Source organism: Oreochromis niloticus, linkage group LG3, assembly GCF_001858045.2.
Source record: "Oreochromis niloticus isolate F11D_XX linkage group LG3, O_niloticus_UMD_NMBU, whole genome shotgun sequence".
Lineage (NCBI taxonomy): Eukaryota > Metazoa > Chordata > Actinopteri > Cichliformes > Cichlidae > Oreochromis > Oreochromis niloticus.
Genome location: NC_031967.2, coordinates 11,634,801 through 11,647,194, shown reverse-complemented (window position 1 = coordinate 11,647,194; position 12,394 = coordinate 11,634,801). Strand labels below are relative to the sequence as shown.

Below are 12,394 nucleotides of genomic sequence, written 5' to 3'. Positions count from 1 at the left end.
GGGTAGTTTTGCATGATTCATAGCTGAAAATAATATGTCTTATACTGGACCATGTTGCAACCACATCGGATGATCCTCTGTCTGAAACAAGCAGTGTGATCTCCCGGAAAGCCCACTTTCTTTTTCTTCTGATTGGCTGCCCCTCATAAACCTGCTTCATTTGATACAGAGCAACACTCAGAGATTTGATTCATAATATAAAGTAGAAAACAGTCTGAAGAGTGGGCACTTGGCCTCATTATTTGAAACTTTGGCCATTGCAATTGTAAAAGTATGACATAAATTTAAAAAACACATAACAGGTCTACTTTAAGAGAGAGGTGGCTGTGATTTCTGAGACTCCACTGAGCCTGAAGGGCTGAGTCTCAGCAGTCATCGGGGGCTCATCACTGCTGACTGGTAATGCTGGCTGCATCAGCAGATCCTTAGGGTCTGACTGGACATGCTGCTGGAATGCCAAGTGAGACAAAGGTTGACGGCACCCTGCGATTCGCATGAAATCAGATTCCAGGAAAGATGACTAAATCATCACTTTATCTACCTTCTTACAGGCTGTCACTTAAACATCCAGGTAATAGTTAAATAGTACAACAACTAAGCTTTTTCTATTCGGAAAGATCCCGAGGTCCCTTAGCAACTAATTATAGAAGATGATAAGGAACCACGGGGACTTGCAGAGAACAAGTCCATGCACGCAGGCCAGACTAGAACATGTGAGTGATCTAAAATTTATCCCCTGCCCTTTTGAGAATAAATAGGTATGAAAACATGAAGTGAAGGGGTGCAGAAGATACACTGGGCAGAAAAACATAAAGTAAAACAGATGCTGATAACAGATGTGATACGCTGGATAGTAATTTTCTCAAGGAAATCATTTCAGGCCTTAACAAATTCAATCAGATCAGCTAAACAAGGCCACAGTGAAGCAGAAATCTTTAAAGATGGTTGCTGCACGAATCATGAATCATATGGCGCTTATCCTGCTGTGACAGCGACTGCTGTTGAGTATTGCCTGGTAACCTTGGTAATCAGAGCTGCCAAACAAAAGGGCTTGCATCACTTATGTTCAGCATTCTGATTTCTCCTCCTCTCCATATCCAGATGGCTGCATTGTTGTCTTTTAAAAGCTCTAAAAAGCAAAACAAAAACAAAAACCCGAAGCTTTGCAAAGATCAATTCTGGACCAAATCCACGGCTTTTAAAAGATGCAAAGATTGTTATTTTGGCTCACTGCAGAATCCAAAAACGCAGCAAAAGCTTCTTCTTATGTTCAATCACAATATTGACAGTCCACTCCACACGGTTTTGCTCTGCAGCTCTTTCATGGGCATGTTGACTGCATGCAGACTACTGTTTCTGGATGACACTGCTCACCATGAATCCAGCATTTGACTATTTATGATTTGCTTTAGTTGCTTTCTATGCTAAAGTACCCCATTGAGCTGGTGCTCCCTGGTCTAACTTGGTTCCTAAATGCCAGCCCCTTGGGGGCCTTTCCTGCCCTGTGGTGGCTCAGTTGGTAACACTGCCAACTCTGTGCTTAAAGGCACTGACTTTTATCAGACACCACAGAGCTGCGAGGGGAGGTGTGACATTTGCTATTTTTTTTCCCTTTCTTCCTGGAGGGAAGCATTTGCTCTGGTACCCGGTGTGAGGCAACAAAGCTACAATAGTTGAAATGGTCGAAAGAGTGCAGAACAGCTGCAGCAAGGCTGCAAATGCAAATGGTGCGTTTGCATTAGTTTAAGAAAGAAATCACTGCTGATCTGACAGGTTCGCCTCCATGAGGCATCTCCAGTTAATATATAATGCAAGTATAATAATGGAAAAAACACAGAGGAACTTGGTCTTCAAGTAAAATAATAGCTCAGCCACAGAGTCGACAGATTATTGTTATTTTCATCAGCAGTGAATTCTGTGAGCACACCTCTCTGGGCTTTCTATGTCCATGCACAGAAAGCCAGAGCAGGGATCGGTGCCAATAGATACGACATCCATCACATCACACACAGTATTAAAAAGAGTAGCTGGGGTGAAGACGGGTTGCAAAGCAGCTTGCAACTGCAACTGCAGGCAGGCTAAAGCAGCCTGAACTGCACGCCATATAGGTTATCGGGGTGTTTACGTGGATATCAGCTTCGCCGTGGGTATGGGTCGATGTTGAAATCAGCTGATCTGTGGTGAAATGTCTAAATTTGTTGTTTTGGTTTGGGTTTTTGTTTCAAAGTGCTCCTCTTGCATTATTTTCTTGATCCAACTTTTAGTACCAAGGAATTGACAAAATGCAGCCATCTGTTTAAAACTAAGATGCTATGTGTAATTCACAAAGAAATCCTCAAACACACACTGTGATTTGAAACTTCACCCATTTCCATTCACTATTTGCCTATCTGACAGCAGTGTCTCATTCTTCACATGAAACATTCATCTTCATAGATGCCGTAACAGCTGCAATGGCATGAATATTATTTTTGTCCCCCACACGCACACACACAGGCTCCATCTGGATATAAAATTCTCATCCTATTTAGGAAAAGAAAAAGCAAGCAAATCTTCAAACTGAATGATACTTCCACCCAACACAATGGTTTTTTTCACATCGCTTTAGTTGTGATAGAAGAGGTAGGATGAGTCATGAGATCCCGTGGTTATGATTTTCTTTAGTTTTCCCGAATGTTATTTAAAGAATTGATTACAGGAGCTTTATAAATATTCAAAATGTATGCTACTGAAAGCAGAAAAACCTAGAATATGTTGTTGCAGATAGACAATTGAGTCAGACATAGCTTTAATGTCATCATCAAAATTAGAACCAGATGCAGATTTTAAAATGAAAAATCTGCTGCTGAGAAAAATTACAGCACATGACTACTTTTCCTCTTTCCTGCTTCTCAGGGGGTTTAGACAGTAAGTCGTGCAAAACTCTGCTGCAAATTTTAATTTGACCTTAACTATCTCCTTATTCCCCGGTCTTGGTTGCCAAGACATCCAGGAGGAATTGAACAATTAGCGTGATGGGGCCTCTGGCGGCAATATGAAGGTGTGAGCTGTTTCCAGCTACTTCCTGGCTGACACAGGCAGGTGCACTGTGCAGGATCTAAAAATAACAGCATGTAGGAATCAAGAATGCCAATAAGCATCCAGGTCTTTCAAAGTTTGTGAATCATCACATGAAAAAAAAAAGAAGGTGTTTTTAGACTCCATCTACCTGCTGTTCTGCTTCCTAGCAAACATTAATCACAAGAATATCATTTTTCTAGCATCATATCAGGTTATGATGTTATGATGTCTGCGTTTAGGAGAGAAAAATGTCAGGATCTTGAGTCAAATAACTAAATAAACACAGAATGTAATGAGCTGCAAATCTCATAAACCCATAGACAAGATATCAAATATAGAAAAGTTATCATAATGTAGAACTCAGAACATAGAAAAGATATCAAATATTCTTTTTTTGACAGCAATTCGTAAATGTCTGGAACCTGAGGAGACCAGCTGCTGGACTTCTGGACACGTGATCCTGAGTCCATGCACTGATTTCCATAACAGAATCATGCCTGTTTTTAATGAAGTGTTTCCTGAGAATCCAAACCCATAAGATTCTCTGTAAGATGCTCTTTTTATACCCAATCGTGTAACTGAGCCTTTGCCATTTAAACTAAATAGTTTCATGTATTAGTTTCATTTTAATTTAGTATTAGTATTTAAACTAATTAATTTAAAAATGTTTCTTTAGCTGTGGTAATGCTCACTTTTCCAGTTTTTTGCTCCATCAAATTTAAAATGAGATAATATTTTTCATTAAACTGTAAAATGTGTTAAACATTTGATATGTTTTATATGTCCTACTGTGAATAAAATGTTGATCTCTGAGATTGGTAAATTATTACATTATGTTTTATTTACATTTTACACAACATTCCAGCTTTTCCAGTATTAGCTTTGTACAGTATTATTTGTGCTTTTAATCAAGTAGGACTTCATAGTATTGTGGACACCACTGTATGCAAAGCTGCTACACATATTACACTTTATACAATATATGAGATATATACAGGTTGGGCCATTTATATGGATACACGGTAATAACATGGGAATGGTTGGTGATATTAAAGTCCTGTTTGTGGCACATTGGTATATGTGAGGGAGCAAACTCCTCAAGATGGGTGGTGACCATGGTGGCCATTTAGAAGTCGGCCATCTTGGATACAACTTTTGTTTTTTCAATAGGAAGAGGGCCATGTGACACATCAAACTTATTGGTAATGTCACAAGAACAACAATGGTGTGCTTGGTTTCAACGTAACTGTTGTTGGGTCTGAAGTACACTGGGATGGGACATCCCAGTGTACTTCAGACCCAACAACACACTCAGACACAAACTGGTTCACCCGAAAGACAAAACTCCAAAACACAGACTGAACAACGTAGTGTATGCTGTACAGTGCAGTGAGGAATGCCCGGACCTCTACATTGGAGAGACCAAACAGCCACTTCACAAGCGCATGGCACAACATAGAAGAGCCACCTCCACAGGACAAGACTCAGCAGTCCACTTGCATCTTAAGGATAAAGGTCACTCTTTCGAGGATGCCAATGTTCACATATTGGACAGAGAGGACAGATGGTTTGAAAGAGGAGTGAAAGAGGCCATCTATGTCCACTGTGAGCGACCATCTTTGAACAGAGGCGGTGGTTTACGACACCAACTGTCTGCCATCTATAATCCAGTTTTGAGTTCCCTCCCCAGACGCCTTAACGCCCACTCACATCCTGGGCCATCTGACCTCAGGAAATCACATGATAGGGTGGGGCCAGGTTTCACAATGAGCTCACCCGAAACCCTGGCTGATTAGGTCCCACACCCACTTTCACACCTTGGCGCATGTGATTAGAGGATCACCAGGGGGTCCTTTGTCCCTCCTTGGGGGGATACTCCCACTGGGTTTAAATCTGGGACTCTCGACCATTTGACCTTAGAACTGAAGAAGCTTCTCGGATGAGAGGTGAAACGTCTTCAAGCAACTCAAAGAAGTCCAGACGCTTTTCTTTGCAAACTCGTCAGTGTTTTATGTTTCATATTTATCTACCTTGTCTTTAAATTTTACACACAGCACGATGTTAGTAAAACTGTAATTTTGTTATGCTTATACATGCAATTTTCTTCTATATGAAAGTCTTTTACAATTCTCTATGATATGAGATAAATTGGATAAAGGATTGGAAGCTTGAAGCAAGAAAAAATGCTTCTGAAAGAAAGAGCAGTCTGAGCCTGCGTAATTGTTAACAGAATAAAAACTCTCTCCATGTCATGCATTAATTAAAAGGATAATAAAGGATAACTGGAGCTGGATTTGTTCATGTGACGTTTGTGAGAATATCAACAAAATCGTTCCCATTTTTCCCTTTTTTCCAATTGTATATATATTTATGAAGACAGATTAGCCAAAACACTGATTATTATAGCCAAAGCACTTTGGCTAATGCATGTCCTCCACTTGGAGGAAACACATTACAGTAATTAAAGACCACAAGCAACATCAGTTGAATGTCGTCTGCCCAAAGAGACTTACAAGCTGTGTGATTTCCATCAAGCTTAGAGTTAAATATATTAGCACACGGTGCCTGTTATGTTTTCCTTTTCCTTTTTTCCACTATTGTTCACCCAGATGAAACTGGGTGAACATTAGCTGGAACATTAGCAGGCTTTTGGGATTACTCTTGTTGATAGCAATTTAAAAGTTGAAAATCCAGCAGGATGACCGACACCCTCGCCTCCTCTGTCTGTTCTCCTCTCAGTGTACACATTTTGATTGGCTGCCCGGTTGCCCCAGGACCGTCTGCTGGCTTGGCGGGTTGCTGCATCCCGCCGTCGTCGTTAATGCCAGCGATTCTGGTTCAGGTGCCATTATGAGGCTCGCTGAGCCTGGCCACACGTCAAAGACCGAGTGTGTGTTTGTGTTGACGTACGCGTGCGAGTGTGCTTGTTTCGAGCATCCAGCGGCGGGGAGCAGCAGGTGAGTGAGGAGTGTGATTACAGAACTCAGTGGGAGGAGGCGGGTCTTTGGCAGGTCTGGCTGAAGATGGAGGAACTCGCCCGAGTGCATGCTGGGAAATTATCAGCAGTAGTGACCTGTGCCATAGTTGGTGCAACCTTTGCATCAATCACACTCAAGGTGGAACACAGACACAGATGAGAGGCATAAAATATTCATAAATGCCTCTCTTACTTTGATGTTCGTCTCACAGTTTCGTTGCCTTCTCCCCCAGTTAGGTGGACAGGCGACGAATTGGTATAAATAGATTTTCCCACATACTGCGGTTTGTGAGTGCCCTTTCATTTCTTACCGTCTCCCCCTCTTGCCCTGCTGTTCCATTCATAGGTGGGGTCACCTCCACTTCCACACTGGAGCTGTTAGGAAGGTTCTTATCTGCGGGAAAAATAATGACTTAATATAATAATAATAATGAATTTGTTTGACGACTCTGAAAGACAAAGTGTTAATTTTTATGGTCTGAAGAAAAGTGGACAAATAATTTCTGCATAGCAATTCTATCCAGATAAAATGATTCAGCTCATTTTTTAATTATTAGGGAATCCTCACTTTGTGATAAAAAAAAGTAAGTAAAGTTATTTATATAGCCCTTTTTCTCAGACATAAAAGTTGCAAAGTGCTGTAAAACAACTACAACACAATTATAATATCATAGAGAACCCTGTTAAAATAGAACAAAAATAAATGAAACGTATAAAGAACAACAGAAAATGTCAGCAGAAGGCCTGATTAAACAGAAAACTGTTATTTAGTTAAGTAAATTATCAGGTGTGATCAAAATGTTCTAAGACTGCACCTGTAAAAAAAACCAAAAACCTGTTTTTCCAGATTTTAATTTGACCGAAACTCCTTCAAAGACACACCTAATGTTCCTGCTCTGTTTAAATTGCTCTCTGGAAGCCCCATTCCCAACGTGCACATGACCTGAAATTCATGACCCGATCTGCCACCACTTGACATGAACATTGCAACATTTTCACAGGAAGACTGTTATCGGGTCTCTCAGTCTTAGCCACAGACTCGGTCTTCATATCCACAGTTTCTCATATTGAAATTTAGAACGGTGTAACACTAAAGTTGATATTTGCTCTTCATGCAAGCAGTGAAATTGCAAATGCTCATGTGCAAGCGGTGTGAATGCATCCTCCAGGGAAATTCCATGTACTAGTGCAGAGCTGCACAAGAAGATGACCATGAAGGGGACAGCAGTCGTTTCTGCTTTTTATGGCCAAAAAGTTGTTAAACTTTTGATAGCACCTTTTTATTCCAGGTCGTCTTTTTGCCAAATAACTAACCTTTATTTCAATCAAGTAACTGACTTAGCATTTCAGTACCAACATCTGTTTCAACCCTTATTTGCTTCTTTCAGATTTCTGTTTTGTAGTCAGGTGAAAAACACATTTATGGAACTGCTGGAAAGTTAAACATAAATGTCATATATTTATTTTAAAAAATGTTGTAACAACGGAAATAATGGCAAAAAAGTATATCAAGGCACCCCCATGTGTGTGAACATACATGTGCATGTCTGAGGGTAATACTAGCTCACCTTATCAAATGCTAGTGGCTGCTTTAAATCCATTTCAATTGAGGCCCGGCTTACTTAACTTACACTTATTAAAATACAAAGAGCCGAAAGCCATGTAATCAGATGATTAAACTATAATTGCTGTGGAAATTGCTTTAATCCAAGTATGGTTGTGACACAATTAGCAGATTCTCAGACAGATAATGTGCCTCAGTACCACTTTGGTCCACCACATGACCTCCCTCCCTACCTTGCTCGCTCAGATGTGGCAATATTACAAATAAAAATGGGATACCTGGACTGAACCACGGTAAATATTCTTTTGCAACAACCTAAAAAGTGAAGTTAGCTGTGGTGACCACCAGTCGAGCACTTTGATCAAGAGGGTAATATGTTAATGTGGCGCGGTTAGCATAATTTTGCCTTGTTGATCAACAGCTATGTCTCGCTTTGATTCTCCTGCTTTGCCTCCATTGTGGCCATGAAAGTGTTTCCTCTGGCCTCCTGTTTGTTCTTTGGTCCAGCGCTCTTTGAAGTGAAAAACACATAAATTACTCTTGGCAGTGACTGTGATTGATTAAATACTGCTTGAAGACAACACTTGCAATCAATTTGGCTGCTCTTGATCATGTCGTGTTTGTTTAACAACAGATGATCGTTTCAGCAGGGAATCTAATAACTAACGCACATAAGCTCGGTTATTCTAGCGATACCCGCTTCTCCTTGAAGGTCGTGAGAGGCCAAAGCTGATCAGCGGTCAGACCTAATCATCGCTATGTTTTCCTATCCAGGCATGCCTTTACTGCACTGACGGCATGTTTGGGATCAAAGTCATTCTGAATAATCTTTCCACATGGAATTTCATGGTGGATTAATATTCTTCTTTGTTCATAATTCCATAAATTTTGACAAGATCCCGAACACCACTGACTGAAATGGAACTCCAAACCATGACAGAGCCTCCACCGTGTTTTACAGATAGCCGTTACACTCCCTGTCGTAGCTTTCTCTTGAAATCCTGACCTGTTGCCACAGATGTTGAGTCCAGTTCTTGAGTAGTTTTGCTTATCTCAGCCTTTTCTCATCATTTCCCTTCCTTAAGTATGGCTTTTTGACAGCCACCCTTCCACTTACGCCATTTCTAATAAGGCTTCAGTGAACAGTAGACAGATCAATTGATTTTTCCCATTTCTTTAAGACATGACTTTCAAATACTGTTGATCTGTGGCTGATGGTATTTGTAGGCCTTTCACTTCATTTGTCCTCCATCTGCCCAGGTTTCTCAAATTCTTTTAAAGGACACGCTTTCCACTATGTTCAGATATGTCAAGTTTTCAGCCAACAGCTCTTTGCAATTCACCTTGATGGTGCAAAAATACAATTTTATTGCTGTAAAACTGTGTTATCTTTGGCATTTTAGTAGATTCTGTTAGAAACATGGGAATAAATCATGTGTTTTTGTGACAGGTCGTTAGTAACAAAGTATCTAAAGACACAATGTAAAATTGTTTCTTTGTCGAGCTGTCTTATGTGTAGACACAATACTAGTTCATCACTTGAGTTAAGATCCTGATTCATGGGATCCTTTGAAAATGGTCAGATTCAAGGATTGAACTGAAAATAAGGTCTTCCTTGGAAAGCAAAGGTCTTCCAAAGAAAAGAGACATTTTGGGAAATATCACACCGACACCACTCAGCCAGTGTAGTTTTATATGTGTAACATAAAGACTGACATCTTTTTATTGTACAGACAACTTTGAGCCAGAAAATAAACAAAGGTATTTCCTATAATTTCATACTACTGCAATAAGATCTAAAGGATATTAAAGTTTTATTTACCTGAACGGCTCGCTACACCATTGGCCTTTTCACTATCCTCCACTTGGCATTTCTTTTTAGCAATCTTGTGCAGAATAGACGCCTTCTCTCGAAATTTACCTGCAAAGAGGAAACGAAAAGAAAAAACGCAACACTGGTCAAATTCGGACCAAAGCGCTGCGTACCGTAGCATCCACAAAGCCTTTCGGCCTCGTCCCAGTCAGCGCTCCTTCGTTGTCACCTTTGACCCCAGATGGGTCGCGTTTCAAAAGCACAGAACAAACAGGGAGGCGGCTTTACACAAAACTGCAGTTGCAACAACACATAGTCAATATGACATAGCATATCATATACTGATGATCCTGCAATGTCCTGGTCCTTGGCGGAGGCGAAGCAGAGAGAATCTCTTGTGAAAAGATCTGCCTTCTGGAGCTCAGATTAAATCCTGGTCTTGTTCAGTTCTCATTTCAGATCAAAAAGTCACAAGAGATGCCAGAGGCTAGCAGGGAACTTAAAAGCAAACAAAAGTTCGGGACGGCATGTTACAAATCACGAATTTAAAGATTCGAGAGGCTGTGTTCACATTTTTAATCCAGGAAGCAACTAATTTGATCATTATCACAGCCCATCTCTTACTCCATGACAAAAAAATTATCATAACTATAAATATAGAGAATTTGAACAGATGTTTCTAAAACTGCTGGTACGTATTAGTTTGTAGATAACATTAATTGATTCCGTGAAACCATTTTGTAATGATGTGATGCAGTGGACTGGATTGAAACCTCGACCTTGTGGCTCATATAATTTGTGTGCATTCTTGATATTGTAAATAATGGCTCATCCAAGGCAATTTTAATCACTAGCAATAACTGGCTGCTGGCTTGAGGAGCAATAGATTTTTGATAAAATCCCTACAGCCTGAAATCCCCCCAAAAGCCCACAAATATAGCCTAGAAACAAGGAGAAATACGATTCCAGTACCAAGTTGTGCAGATTCCAGGTCAGAGTTCAGCAGTAGTGGCTGCTCTCTGTATTTTTTTTAAACCAGCCTGTAATATAAGAGATTTTATCCTATGCAGCACGTACTTTCTGTGCGAGCCCTCCTGCGCATCATTAATCGTTGTGCTGTCGTGCAGCCGTGCTTAATTTAACTGTGCGTGTCAATCTTTGCCGTTTCTCCTGCCTCATCCAAATCACCCGGCTGCAATCAATGCAAAAGATTTTTTTTGTTTCATTTTACAAATGCATGGCTGATTCGTCAGTGCTTGACACAGTGATGCGTCAATACGAATACTCCGCCCAGCCATGTGAACGCTGTCTGTGACCTTCTGGCAAAATCATTAACCACCCCAAGTCACCGTCGGCCGCCTTCATGCCTCCTCTGTCTCACTCTACATTTCTCTATCACCTCGGATTTTCTCACTCATTCGTCTTTGGCAAACACCATCTTTCTCTCACTTTGTCTTTTTGTTGTTTGGCAACGCTCAGCCCCTCCCTGCCCTTTTTTTTTTTCTCCACACACATGCACACAAATACACACACATACACTGCCGACTTTCACAAGAATCACACATTCCACTGTCTTGACACCACTCACCTTAGGCGGTCACTGTCAGTTAGTTGTCTTAGCGAGTGTGTGTTTGTGCGTGTTTATTCATGGATAAGTGGGTGTTTATTTATGGAAAGGTGAGTGTGAGATCACCATCCGGTTACTTGGGTATAAAAATGACAGGGTTGGGCTTTCTGCTGGAGGTATTCAAAAGAAATGCTAAAAAAAAAACACTGGCGTCATGTTTCAGGTCTTTGAACATACTTTGATAAAGACCTGTGAAAGCAAAGAGCCGTTACTACAGAAGCTGCAAGAAGAAGGAAGTTTACCATTTCAGATACATAATCCACAGAATCTGAGATCACCTCAGCAAGTTAGCTTTAGCAGGAATCTAGCTATTTATTTCTCTCAGTTATGACTGGTATTGTAACAAATTATAAAGAAACTTGTTTAGGTGTTCTGATTCTTTATTTATTTATTTGTTTGTTTTAACAAATGTGCAAATTAAAGCAATTAAGTGCATCAGATAATTGGTTAATTATTCGAATGAGCAACCGGTTACCATATACCGTTGTGTCTTTTGTTGTCTGATGACATCACACCATTTCTTTTGCCTTTCCACTCCCTGAAGTATGTTGCATGTACAAGTAGAAGGCTTTCAATCCTCAGGCTGTGTCAGTGTGCATGTTAAGCTTAGTTAGTGATATGGCAAAGGTGGCAGGATTTATCTTGTGGGAAGATGTGTTTTAATTAGTGTCATGGTTATAATTTTCAGATATTGAAAAAGCACCTCCACGCCTCAGTCACACAGGCGTAGAGACCAGTCAGTGACCCCATGGTAACCTCTGGTCACTTCAGAAAATTTGTATTCCCCAAGTTGCTGGTAAGCAGTTGTTGGAGGTTGGTGGCTGTCGCCACTCAAAAACAGGGAGCTGAAAACAAAAAAACCTTCTCATGATTGGCTTGGTCAGAATCAGACTGGCGCAGTCCCTCATGGTTTATGTGGAAAACGTCGACTTCTCTGCAAAAACTGGACATTTACTCTCAAAGCTGCAAATAAATCAAAAATGAAAAATATTCACTTTCAGAGTAAAAGCTTTGCCTTAAAACGTCAACCACCAACAATTTCAAAAGGTGACTTTGCATCACATTTTTCAGTTTCACTACAGCATAGTGAGTAGTTTGCAAGTATCTGCAGGCAGTTTGGCATCTTCCATGGAAACTTCTTCTCACCCTGGAAACCTACTAGCAACCAAAGCAATCACAAAGACATTTTGGTGTAGCATAGCAAATCTCTTTGCAACCAGTTTCACACCATCGACTTCCAGCAACCACTCACCAGCTGGTTGTGGAATACACACTTTTTTCTAGTGACTGATTGTTACCAGAGTTTCACTCAAGAGCTCTAGACCTGCTCCAATGGGGTTTTGTGAATCGATT

The 12,394-nt window shown here is 40.5% G+C and overlaps 1 protein-coding gene across 8 annotated transcripts in view; it reads right to left on the bottom strand.

Moving 5' to 3' along the window:
* Window positions 1–12,394, bottom strand: part of slc24a2 (solute carrier family 24 member 2) — a 49,928-nt gene that overhangs the window by 5,809 nt on the left and 31,725 nt on the right. For all 8 annotated transcript variants that reach the window (XM_005468168.4, XM_005468172.4, XM_005468170.4 and 5 more), the window contains 2 exons: window positions 9,424–9,522; window positions 6,349–6,431 (listed from right to left, as the gene is read on the bottom strand). In XM_005468168.4, the coding sequence (XP_005468225.1) occupies window positions 6,349–6,431; window positions 9,424–9,522 (182 nt within the window). The remainder of the gene's footprint in view (window positions 1–6,348; window positions 6,432–9,423; window positions 9,523–12,394) is intronic.